Source organism: Cynocephalus volans, chromosome 9 (assembly GCF_027409185.1).
Source record: "Cynocephalus volans isolate mCynVol1 chromosome 9, mCynVol1.pri, whole genome shotgun sequence".
NCBI classification, from domain to species: domain Eukaryota; kingdom Metazoa; phylum Chordata; class Mammalia; order Dermoptera; family Cynocephalidae; genus Cynocephalus; species Cynocephalus volans.
This window is the reverse complement of record NC_084468.1, coordinates 113,256,290-113,270,111: the sequence shown is the minus strand read 5'-3', so window position 1 is coordinate 113,270,111 and position 13,822 is coordinate 113,256,290. Positions and strand designations below refer to the sequence as shown.

At 38.3% G+C, this 13,822-nt stretch overlaps 1 protein-coding gene across 6 annotated transcripts in view; it reads right to left on the bottom strand.

Moving 5' to 3' along the window:
- Window positions 1-4,522: 4,522 nt before the first annotated feature.
- JADE1 (jade family PHD finger 1) overlaps window positions 4,523-13,822 on the bottom strand; it is a 57,934-nt gene continuing 48,634 nt past the window's right edge. For all 6 annotated transcript variants that reach the window (XM_063108044.1, XM_063108049.1, XM_063108047.1 and 3 more), the window contains 2 exons: window positions 11,776-11,893; window positions 4,523-8,302 (listed from right to left, as the gene is read on the bottom strand). In XM_063108044.1, the coding sequence (XP_062964114.1) occupies window positions 7,392-8,302; window positions 11,776-11,893 (1,029 nt within the window). In that variant the 3' untranslated portion in view covers window positions 4,523-7,391. The remainder of the gene's footprint in view (window positions 8,303-11,775; window positions 11,894-13,822) is intronic.

Here is a 13,822-nt window from a genome sequence, read left to right as displayed (position 1 = left end):
AGAAAATTAAGTTAGTCTCCTTAGTAAATCCATATAGCCTCCTAGTAATCACCACATGTTCCTTTTCTGTTTATTAAAACTCTTTATTTCGTTTGATAAGGAATGATGGAAATTTCCATTTAATTCAATGGCAGTACAGTCCTTTTTTCAAAAAATAAAAAAGGCTTTACAGCATATGATGTATAAGGAAATCTGTCAGCACTTAGATCTGTGAAGATTAAAAATATGAGACTAGCATCTCCTTTTATATAAACTATTCTAGGGGATAAAAGAAAATGAGAGAAGGGCTAGTTGGTTAGAGCAGGGTGCTGATAACATCAAGGTCCAGGGTTTAATCTCTGTACCAGCCAGCTTCCAAAAAAAAGAAAGAAAAAGAAAATGAGAAGAGTTATAATCACATTTCTACAAATAACCAGAAGAATCCATTGGAGAATCTTGCCATGGATCTACGATAATCATGCTGACATATATTAATAGTGTCTATTTAGTAAGCAACTAATATGTGCTAGGCAAAGTGTGCTAGCATTTTTAGTTTATTATCTCATATAATTCAACGGCCCTGCTAGGTAGGTATTATCATTTCCTTTCCAAAGATAAAAGGTATGAGAAAAGTTAAAAGATTCACCCAGGGTCACAGTGCTGGTAAGTGGCACAGCTGGGTTTCAAACCACATCTATTCAACATCAGAATTCCTCCTACTGTGCAACACTGTATCTTTAGAGTTTGCAGAATCATATCTTTGACACCTCTCTCATTTGCTGACAGTGATTCAGCAGTAGCCTTTATAGGTTCTCTTGAGTGCCCTGGGATGTAATTCATCTGGGTCAGTAGGCTTGCACGCACCGTAAACAGCTAGATGCTTTGTACATCTTGGACTTCAGGTGACTCTTAACAGTGTCCATTCTCTTCCTCAGTTCAAGGACCAGTGTTCTTGATGGAAAATACAAATGCAAAATAGGATTTGAAAAATTCTACCTCCACTTTTTCCTTTCCTTTTTTTTGCCCTTTCTGACTCTGACCCTAACTCAAAAAGCCTTTTGGTTGTCAAATAATATGTATACCTAGAAAATTTCCTAGAAAAAGCATCTTCGTATCGAATGAGATTCAATAATTTTTCCAAACCTAGAAAAGTATTGGCCATAACCTAAATATAAGTCAAGTAATTTTAATGGAAAATATATATCTAAGCAAAGGAAGATGTAATAACTAGTCAAATACCTTCTTTGAAGGTTTCCAGATTTCTCTGATGAGTTATGACAATTTCATCAATTTTAATCTACCTAAAAAATCATAAATATGTGTTAAATTGTGTTTAGTAATTGTGTGGTAAAGTGGTTGATATAATATTGTATGATTTCCTTTGTCAAAATAAGCATGGTGTCTGAAAGGTATTAGAGTACGGTGGGACTAGTTGAGGCAAAGATATCATCACAAACCTTTGATATAAAAAAAAACCTCAAACAATTCAAACAGTAAAACTGCAGCAGTGCCAAAATTGATGAGAAAAAGGAGGAAAGCTCCTTTTGAGGTTGCTACATGGGGGAGGAAGACACCAGAGAAAAAGACTTGCTTTCATGAAGAAATTGTTTTACACTGGTAATAATCCTGGAATTAGAACCATCAGCCAGATTAGTGGGTAAAGTAACCACATTAACCCATAAACACAAATGTACTATTTAAAACTCAGCCATGTATAAGCCAGGGAGTAGTGAGAATATCAGGACACATTTGTGATACATTAGGAACGACAGTACACATAACTTACTGTTTTTATCTTTGCTACTTAATTTGGCATCACTTATTTATCTGTAAAAATAACTGGATTTATTAAGATACTTTGTATGACAAAAATGCTGATTTGGGAGTTTTGCACAGCTTCGGTTTAAAGTGTCAAGACATTAGCCCTAAATCCAGGTTCATCATCAAGGAACTATGAGATTTTAAATAATTCTTTTTTACTTTCCAAGCAATGTGTCAGGATATAGAGAAAATTATGTTTGAGTTCCTGACAGCAGTGTTATTTTCTTTGATCACATATGCATATATTTGATCTGTAACTGTATATGTAGAAGTGTGTGTTACATAACAAAATAACTAATTCCGTTCTCCCTAAAATAAGGCAGGGACTAACTGACCACAAGCAGACTATACTGCTCATTAGGTTACGCTCATATAGTCTTTTAACTAGTACATTAACATTTTAAGCCAAGATTGTTAACTTTACTTTATAAAAATTCATTGAACCAAAGCTCACATGTGTAGTCCTCAGTATACTTAAAAACATGTGAGCTACTTTATGCGAACTATTTTTATATTCCGACAGCAGAGCATAGGAGGCTCAATCCCAGACTGGCTGGGATTGACTCCCAGCTCTACCACCTAATGACCTTGAGCAAATTTCTTTATCTCTGTGCCTCAGTTTCCTCATCTGCAAATTGGAGAAAAATAGTGCCTCTCATGTGATAAGGATTAAACAAATTAATATACATAAAATACAGACCAGTGCCTGCCACTTGATAAGCCTTTTGAAATTGTCTGCAAACGTCAGGAAGTTCCCCTGAAGACTATGTGGAATGACAAAATCAGTTTTTATCTCAGAAGTTGTCACTATGGAGAGTGTTGGCAGGGTTACAGGTAAATGGGGGAAGGAGGGATTCATTTCAGCAAGACTTGAGTCAAGGAAACCAGATAAAAGGCTGCTGCAGTAATCCAGGTGAGAAATTAAGAGGCCTGAACTACATGGCAAGTGGTAGTAAGTTCTAGAGAAATGAAAAATATTGGTGTGGTAATTAAGTATAATACGTAGACCTAGATTTACCACTGGCTGTGAGAGTTGAAGATGAAAGGGCCACTCCCAGGTTTCAGGCTGGGATGACATTCTCTAAAACAGGATACAAAGGACAAATTCCAAAATCTTAAGTACCTGTATACCTCCAAGAGGAAATGCCTAATAAGCAGACTATTAGAACTTAGGAAAAGCTCAGTTGCAGAGATATCAAACTCAGCAGCACAGAGGACAGTCAAGGAAGTAGTAACATATTAGATGTGCTTTTATTCTCTTTTTCAATGACCAGACAATCGAAGCTCTTCTATTGTACCTCACACTAGAACATAGCTTTAAAGGGAAATCATAATGAAGATTTCAACCTCGAAGTTAATTGTGAAGTTTTTTTGCAGATGGCTAATGTTTCAAAGGTAGAAACTGTTTTCTAAGTGATTTGGGTGAAAACATGAACATGAGTCCCTGGTGCCACATTTCCCATCACAGATTGCAGAATTGCCAATGATAGGCCCTTCCTTTGGCTCCTGGGGACTTAATTTCCCTAGGGAACTATTGTGGTTATTCAGCTTTAAGACCTTGTAGGAAGAACCACAGCTATTTCTCTCTGGGGTCTTACATGCAGAGCAAGCAACATGGAAGTAAATAGTCACTAAGGAGAAACAAGGAGAAATAAACAAGCTTTTAGCAAAATGTATGAACAATTCATGTTATTTAAAAAAGAAAACACTGCCCAAATTATAAATCACACTGGGACAATGACACTACCCTGGTGTGGCTTTTAACCGTCAGAATCTACATGAGTGCATAATCGGAACCAGTTTTGCTGTTCCCAACATAAAGAGAAGTGTGCATTTCACTATATGCTAATTTCTGCATGTAGTGGCTGTATAGAGGACTGTTTCAGGCAGGGAGAATTCAAAACTAAAAATTAGAACTAGGGTGTAGGCCCACTTCTGCTGATGCTTAATGCTGTGATGTTGAACAAGTCAGTAGAATGCAGATAATCTCTCTTCTTTATTCTAAAATGTTCCAGAGTTCTGTGATCAAAAGAAAGCATTTAATGAAACAACTTTTTGAAGAATTATTTTTAAGTCACCTTATAAATACAAACTTCCCATCATTCAAGTATAACATTTTTTGCCTCAGAAGGCTCATCAGTTAAAAAAATGTTGTGTCTTGTTCCTAACAAAATAGCCTATCCCTTACTAACTGCCTACTACATATTCCCTATGCGCTCTATGAACTTGTTTTAAATATCCCAGCACCCAAGTAAGATACTAAAATGTTAAACTCTTTTTACAGATGGGAAAACTGAGGCTCATAAGGGTGAAGTGACATGGCCAAGGTCATGTGGCTGGTAAACTATAGTTCAGCCTTTAAACACAAGGCTCTCTGACCCTAACGTCTATGTTGCTTCAACAATTACGTTTGCAGATCCAATATTGAATTCTAGAAAGAACTCCAAGTGGGGAAGACTAAAACCAAACGTTTTTTCAGAGTCTCACCATCAAGTTCAAGCCAGAAAGCAGCCCAGGGGCTCTGTGCTCTTTCACAATCCTGATATGTTCCTATAGTTCTCATTCCTGACCTAAACTATGAGGCAGTCAGTAAACAAACACCAATTCAGGACTGCTAAGTCATACACCTTTAAATATTTAGCAAAAGCAGATTGCAAAAGACACTTAAAAATGTATTGCAAAATGTACAGCATTTATTCACATACAGACAAAAAGGCACAAATTCTACTAAATAGTTCAACAAAAAAATACAGCTGTCCTCAACTAGTTTTATAAATACTTTCAAAAAGGGGGTAGAAATAAATACAGGATTGGGCCATGTAATATAAAATAGTCATCTCTACATATAGTTTGTTTAATTTCTGATTTTTAACTCTTCATGCACCTTTTTTTTTCAATTTTAGCTGAATGGACACCAAGCTAGGCACATAGTGAAAAATCCTCTGTACAAGGTTACAAATGTAATGACAAGTTTGTCCATTTCAAAATAAGATTTGTACACAACACATAAAACCCTTCATTTAGATTTTGTGTTTATAACCTAACAAATGACATTCCAGGCAACTTTACAAAAGTTTAACTAGCCTACATTTTGACATAATACATTGATCATAATTAAAGATATTTCTTGGTCAGGATGCACGAGGAAAGATGAAGCTACAAAAAAAAAAAAAGCAAATGGTTCTATACTAATAGAACCCAAATGGGTAGGTTGGGCTGGTTCCTGCTATGGCCACCTCATACAGAGTTCCCAGCATGACATGAATCTAACAAAGCTATCATTATACTGTCAGAGAAACCGTGCTCTATACCATTTGCATTTCAAAGCAGGAATAAAAAGTGTGGGCTTTTTATTTTTGTGTGTTTTGTTTTTGTGTGGGTTTTTTGTTTGTTTTGTTTTTTTGGTTCAGCATAACTTGGAACGTTTGAAAGCTTTTCAACCTAAATGTGGGGAAAAAACAGGTAAGGCATTATTTTTGCACAAAACTAGCATTCCTAATAGTGCAAATAAATCTGGTACCTCTTAAAATGGTGAGAGGTCATACACTTACTAGATTAATTTAGATTTTCTTTCTATGGCTTGACAATTTTTCCCTCTATAAATACTACTCTCACCCAGAGCTGTTGCTGTAGTCAAAAGATAACTACATAGAGTCCAACCTTCTCCTGTATCCAGCAAAAGGTTTTTGCTCATATGCAAAAAAATCTAATTTTTAAATTATGCTACAAGTGAATGTATACCTTGGAATCATAAGAACTTTCTAATATATGTAGCAACAAGCTAATCTGGACAGCAGTCTTTCAAAATGAGCCCCATAGCTCAAAAATAGTCAATCTAAAAACCTGGGTCATTCTTTCCCCTCCCCTGAATTAGCTACTAAAATGTACTCGAAAAGTTAAGACATGGTTTGAAATGTCATACATACAATGGGGATGTATGTATCAGATCTAGTATTTGATCATCTGATAAAACTTGCATAGCAAGATGGAATTCAATAAGCCTTTTTTGTTGTTGACAATCATCTGGAAGACTTGAAAGTTAACTATCGAACTCAAAGCATTATTCGTTAAGTATATCAGAATGTCCCTGCCACATGGAAACAGATGTATAAATGAATCAGGAATTTGAATACCAATATAACAAACTAAGGGGTAATTTAGGGGAAGCTGGGCTTGTTCCAAATGCCCACAATTCTAAATCTCATTGCTATTTAAACTTTACTTCTCTTAAGTTTGATTCACAACTACATTGAATTCCAAAGAAAATTAACAAGACCTTAACACTATCCACTGTCTTAATACATATGCACTACAGTGAGTGCAAAAACAGAACATTGTACTCAAATGCTAAATTTATTATTGCTGATAGCTTACTAGTTATTGCCATTTGCAATTAGAAAGTCCAAGTTACGAATTAGAGTTCAGAACTCTGACTCCAGAGAACCTATTGAAGGGTACACTTCAATCTCTTTTCAGTATAATGTTGGTCAATGGGAAGAGCTCATCGCAACTTATTGCCTTTCTACTGTTTTTAAAATATAACCTCTTTTGCTTTTTTTTCCTTTTTTTCTTTTTTTCTTTTTTTTTTCTCTTTTCCATTTTCTTAAGGAATCCGTTCATGTTGGAAGCCCGGATTCCCCGACATATGCACTAGTGGTTGGCTCTGGGAAGTATGAGTCACCAGAGTCTAGAAGTTCATCGCTTGAACTTGAATAGCCATTGTTTTGTTGGAAACTAGATGGCTAGGTATTGCCAATGGCCAGGGAAATCCCAAGCTGGCCCAGGAGCCAGTGGTTAGGGAAGAGGAAGGTCGAGAGGACTGATAAAAACTGGACCTCAATTGCCCTTTCTTACAGATAGAACTATCCTAACAGCTTCACTCTTCACCAATCTTATATCCGCAGCCACTCACAGGCTTCAGGCAGCAGGACCTTACACATTCACTACAAATCTCCAAGCTGCAGCAGCTCGACCCTGGCCCTTCAGCTCTTCCAGTAATGACCTTTTTAAAAAGTTTTCTCTTCCCTGACTGCTATATTTACACATGAATTCCCTAGTGTTACTGAAGCTTCGGAGCTGCTGCCTGTGTACTATAATGCAACAAAAACAGCCTTGTGGGCCAAAATATAAATATGACTTCAAGATCTACCACAGTCCTAGAAAATAAGCTTTATGGGGTATAAATGGTACATGAGGGTTTCTCAAGAACCATTACCTGATGCCGTATATTCAGGTAACCAAGTTTGTGCTTTGGGAAGAATGTAGAGGGCAATAAAAATTAATGAGGCTTATTTAAGCCTTGCCCTCCTTAAAACTTATTTATTTCATTCTCATTTTAGTGTTTAGTTCAGTTCTAGTGTTAGCAGTGTCTTATGGTTACAATCTACTCTTCTGTTTCCTCAACAAGTTGCAAATAACACAAACTTCTCACAACAATGATCTATAAGTGACAAAAAAAAATTTCGATCTGAATTGCAAGTAAAGGTGTTTGTGTAGCTCAGGAGTATGGGTTTCTGCTCATCTCCGCATCAGAGCTCTCCCACAGCACACCCAGCGACAAGTGTGCAGGGCTTCCCATGCCACCTGTTTCATCAGGAGGCCAAGATGCTTCTCCTGATGATGTCTGTCCTCCTGCTGATAGTGCTGCTGGCATGTATGCATTTCTTTTCTGATGCCTCACTCTCTGAGTCACTCATTTCTACATCAGGGACATACCCGTCATTCTCATTGTCGGATTTTAATTTGCTTTTTGCCCTTTCCTTGGCTGGAACTCGACCTAAACCCAAATATGGGTAGTCTGAGTGCTGGTGGCAGGCCCCCTCATGGGCCTCTCCCTGCTGCTGCCGTTCCCCCTTCTTTGGAATCCGGAATCCTCCCCAGTTTTTCACAGGGCTGGCAGGTGTTGTAGGCACTTTGACTGCAGTTTGATTATAGTTTACTTTGATTAGGGAGCCATTGCACTTGGGCACCATCTCCTTCCTTGTGCCAGGCGCTGACTGCCCCACTCCAGGGGAGGTGGCAGTTCTAGTGTTGTCCAGATGCCTCTGGGACACATCTGTGGACCTGAGAGGCTTGTGACTCTGTTTAGAAGGTTTGTCCTTTAAGTCTCCTTTAATGAGATCACAATGAAAACGATTGTCTCTTCTTTTCCCATGGTCTGGCATCACCACACCATTTTTCTGTTGTGCTGATATGAAACGTGCTTCTGCAAAGGTCTTTTCAAAACTCAAAAAGCTCTCTGGGACCACTATCCCCTCCCTTCTACCACATAGGTCTGACTGCTTTAGCAAGGTTTTGCCTTCGCTCCCAGTGCTATTCTGCAATGGATCTCGCTTAGGGGGCTTTTTCAGTGAATGAACCAAGGAAGTACCCATTTGTTTCCTGAAGAATGCAGAATGCCACTTCAAGTCCTCTATCTTGGGAGCATCAGGGCCCACAGAAGGACTGTTAAACAAAAGCAAGTTTTCCAGTGAGGAGGAGGAGCAGGAAGAAGAAGGCACACCTATGAACATAAAACCACAAATAAAAATTACAGCAGAAGCAAATTCAAAAGAATAAAATTTGAGACCTTAGTGTGACCCGATTTATGCAAACTTCCCACCCAACAGTCCAAAATACAACCACCCACTTTGTAAAAATTTGGTATATTTATAGTAAAGATAGGACCTGCCTTAAGAATCCATTCTGTCTGCATATTCAATATACTACTTTTTCTAAATAATTTTTCATGAAACAGTATCTTTTCAAGGAACACACGCTCCTTCAAACAAAATAATTGATCTGATTTTCAAAGGGGAATCTGCGCAAAATCGGTCAGCTGACCAGTGGCTGCCTCTGCTCCCTCTACTTGGTTACAGAACAGCAACTGTCCCATGTGCCTCAATCAAATCCAGTCACCTCCCTCCCCTACTAGACTGGGAGCACCAAAAGGGCAGTGGCTGGGGCTCTCAGTTTCTTTCTCCAAAGTGTCTATACCTCACAGGGTTATTATGAAGATAAATACATGTAAATATGTGAAATAAATAGTGTTTAAAATAGTTCTTGATACATGGAAAGTGTTCAAAAAATGTTATATGCAAAATCCATAATATGTTATATCCAAAATCTATAATATGCAAAATCCATTTGTGGGATTCGGTGGAATTGTCATCCAACTTGACGATAAGTTAAATTGGTGTTTTTCAAACTTTCTTGATGCAAATCACAGTAAGAACTAAACTTCACAGCATAACCTAATAAATGCTCCCATTTCATGAAATAATATTAACCCTCATCACCTGATATGCATTCTGACATTTTCTATCCTATTTCACTTTTTTTAATGCTGACTGTAACCCACTGAATTCATCTCAACCCACTAATGAATTGTAACCCCCAGTTTGAAAAACAGTGGGTGAATTCGTAATACACTGGAGTTCATCAGAAGGACCAAGTTTCTGCAAGACCCTCAAAAGCATCTATCTACAGAGAGCAGTTCTCAGTTTTTCTGTCTCCTATAAGATATGACCGACCAGGAAAACAAGATTCAGGCCCAGAGGACGAGAGAGCCCATACAAGAACCTGCCGCTCATCAGACATGGACACTGCAAGCAAACAGAACAGAGCAAGCAACTCTGAACACAGAACTGCCGTGACCACAGGAGAGGGTTTTTATAAGCTGCTGGTTTGGAAATACCTGCTTTGTCAAGAATCATTCATTAGAGTCAGCCTTCACCCCACACTTAACATATTTCTTTTACTAAGTCACCTATCATAGGAAAACAAAATGGTAAAGAAGGAATGCCATTTTCTGAACTCTGGTTCCTACCTGCTTGACGTGGAATGACTGTGACTCCCATAAGCACTATTTCTACTGAGGACACTTTCATTCAGCAGACTGACCTAACCTATTCTCAGAATCACACAACAGAGTTTAAAACACAGGCCCTGAATGACACGTGTAAGTCATCTGCTCTGCTTCACATGGAATCATCTATCTTACAAGGCAGGATTGAATTCAGGCATGAATAGGAAGTCTAGAACTGGAAAAGGAAAGAAAAAGGCATCCTAAAGGACTTCAACTGCATTCCCTATAGCATCTCACAGGAAGATGTCACTTTCAACTGATCATACCTAGTATGGTTCTCATCTCAGAATGAAGGGAGGATTTGTTCTTTTCGGGAATAGCAGTAGGACTTCTGAATGCAGATCTACATTACAGCTTGGTAACACAAAACACTTCCTAACCTTGTTAACAATCCCATTCTCTCAACCAAATGAAAACCCTCAGCAATGAAGTACAAAAGGCTGCCTGCAATATCAATGAAAAATGACCCGTGAAATCAGAAGAAAATGCTCTTTACAGCTTATTTTTATAAGTATTACTCATTACATAACAAAAGTTACAGAAAGCCCTCCAATGGCACAGCTCCACAGGCACAGCTTGCATTAAAGATACCAGGCAACAGCAGCTCGGCATCTGCTGGCTGGAGGTTGGGTGATCTGCACCAGACAGCCTTCCATGTGGGCTGTTTACATAGGACACAAAGGCATGCAATAAAATAGATTCCTTTTAGTAGTATTCAAGTTGGAATGATGAAGACATGAAATTCACTTTAAAGTAAGGAATCTGAATCAAACTGGTTTTACATGACACCTCACTTTGAAAAATTTATTTCGAAAGTTTTACTACTAAGCTCCCAAGCTCCAGGTAATGATATACACTTTATACATCTGGAAAATATTTAATTTGGGGAAGAAAATATCTAGTATAATATCAATAAGTTAATGCCATGAAAAATAAATACACTTCAAGAATATCATTAAAAACTCCCTAAGCCTTTCTCTATTTGTTCAGCTGATCCAGTTACTTCTGGTCACATATAACTGGTTAATTACAGATAAATCAGAATTTGGATTTTAACATAACAGGCTATAACAACTTTTTTGTTGTTTCTATGTGTTGTAATAATCTAGATACAGAGACAAAAGGGCAAAAAAATAAAAGAAGGAATCAACTATGACTCTCTGTCCAATGCAAGCACCAAGAATGTTGCTGCTATAACCTTACAGGGCAGTTCAAGGCAGGAGAGAGATGCTCACCATTTCCCACGGAAGTCCAGCCTAAGACCTACCTGTGCACCATGAGTCCATGGTTCTGTCTGATCCACACTCAGCGGATCTCCCTCTCTGAAACCCTTATACTAACTAGTTTCTGGAGTTTATGATCACAGAATGCTAGTGCTGAAAGGAACTTTAGGTCATGATTCTAGACCAAACCTCTTTTATAGATGAACGCAATCCCAGAGATGCCAAACAACTTGTCCGACTTTGCACTCAATCTTCAAGTAACTGACGTGTTCTCCAAAGTGGAGGAAGTATATGTGCTAGTTTTCTTTTTGCCTAACCCAGAGCAATGTAAAAATAGAAGGCACTAAATAAATACTTGGTGTTCAATTTCAAAAATACTCAAAACCCCATCTACACCAAAAAAAGTCCGCTTGTGAATGTCATATAAAAATGGACATGTGTCTTAATTACCTTCTTAATTAAGATATATTTGCCATGTTACAAATAGACCCAAAAGCTAGATAATCTATAAATCTGTTTAGGTGTCCCCATGACACATTTAGGAAGTGCTTTGTAATACGTAAGTTGCTGTTTCATTTGACTCTCTCAAAAGTTCCAAGAGGTAGCATGAGATATCATCCTCATTCTACATATGAGGAGAGGCTCAGAATCAATACTTGCTTGTGTTCGGCCATAAGTAAAGGATATAAGATTCAACCCATATTTTTAAGGCCACATTCATAGCTCCCCTATACCATGATGCCTCAAATGCTTGAAGATATTCTTTAAATATGGAAGACTGTGCTTCTTAAGTTCTTATATAGGATAAATAAAAGAAAATTAAAGAAATGATTATTTTTTCCTTAACAATGTTAAGGCTTACAAACCACTGCCCTATATTTTGACCTACCAGTGCTTAATGCATACCTGAAACTCTTTCTTGCTCCAAGAGCTTAGTGTAAAGATTGAATATCTGTTCCTGGACTTTGCACACAGATCGTTTAATCTTTTCCCTGCGGGTCACCATGTAAGTGAGGTTCCGAACCTAGAATGTAGAGAATAAAGATTCTAAGTAAGCAATACATTGTAACAGTACTTTGGTGCTTTTTTATTTCCTTTACCTGAGAGAAACTGGTCCTACTAGGGGCCTTGACAAACATTTGAAACCAAAATGTACTTTAAACATTTAATCCAATCTCTAATTTCCTTTTGGGAAGATAACAAGGATTCTGCATATAACCCTCAATGTAGGCAGCAGCAACACAGAAGAGGTTAGACTGTGGGAGGAATACCTACAGAACTCAAAGAAAAGCCCTGGCTTCTCCACCATACCCAGCCCATCCCAGCAAAGAGAAGGCCACTGGTGTCCAAGTCAAGACTTGCTAACTCTTGCCAAAGGACTTTGCTTACCATCCATCAGTCTCTTCTTTCCATTAATACTATTGTCAGCATCTTTAGAGCAGTTCAGAAGCCACCTCTGCTGTACTTTATCAAGCATCTTGAGGGTCAAAGGCCATCACAGAAAAACCCCCTGCATGGGGCCCACTAGAAGACCAAATGATCACCAAGAATCCAACTAAATTCCTCTGTCAACTGGACACTGAACTCTGAAGTGCCCGGAGCTCACAGGCAGCTCATGTATTCCTCTGAGGTGTGTGAATGCCTCAGGAACTTCCTTCCCACTTTGCCAATGATTTGCTAAGTCAACGTCACCAATCCAGCTCTCTGTATTACCACTTGAAAAGCTGATATTGCCCTCTTCCTGGTTCATTTGTAACTGAAAAGACCCAAGTGCTGAGACTGCTTTGGACCACAAGTACACGCTCACTAACCAATACTCAGTAACCAAAACTTAGATTGATAACTCATTTTTAAAGCCACCTATCACAGCTCAATACAGAAACAAAATTTAAAGAATAATTCACTAAATCTCCTTAATCCTTCAGTCCTAAAATCTAATATTGGTAAACCTGACTCGATTACATGGGCTCGAAAACACAAATGTCAAACGCAACTCACCAGACATACAATTATGCCTTTCCTCAGGAAGATGTGGACAAGACCTCCTAAATATCTCAGCGGCAGGAGTGACAAGTGACCATGTATCCCCCATCAGCTCCCATTGTCAATGGCATGCCTACGCTCCCCTAAAAATCACACCTTCCTTATGAGTAATACCTTCCCCTGTAACCTTACTTTAAAAGGTTCAAAGGTCAATATCCTTTTCTTTCAGTAAGTACAGAAAGAAGCCACACACAAGGATTTTGCCATCTGGCTTAAGCACACCTCCCCTAAGGTCTTCAGTCCTTTCTGAACCCTAACAATTCCAGCTGTGGTCAAGGCAGTCTCATTTGCAAGAGAACAAGAGTCATGAAGACAAAAAAGGGGTTGAGCTTTTACAACTGCATCATGGTATAATCTGTCCTAAAGCAGGAAAACGCCTAATCGGGCTTCTCTCAACCCTAACCGATTCACTATCAGGATCTGTCTTTTTTCTACATCAATCCCTTATGTTACTAACACTTCTTGTAAAAAATATATACTTTGTAATTAAAAAATTGAGAAGAAAATCACTCCCCGTCTCAGAGTAAATATTATGTTGGTGTCATTCAGCCTAAGGTAGTTCCTTCTGACAGCCGTACACCCCCAAGCCGAGAAGTATGTGTCTCTTATAGAAATCCTGACCAAGGTGGGGATGCAGGTGGCTTAACATACTATTCTCTTTGATAAATACTGTTCCATCCAGGAGAGATTAAGAGTGAAAGTTCAAAAACAAGGGGCCAGACTTAGACTCATCTCACAAAGTCAAAACTTTTGAAAAACACACACCAAACAGTTTTTACATTAAGAAAAGTCCAACTTCTAGGAGGAAGTGAAAACTAATTCTGACATCCTAGACCAGTCGTTCCCATGTTCAAGTCAGACATATAGCAGAAACACTTCTCTCTTACTTGAAGTTACCCATGCAAATGGA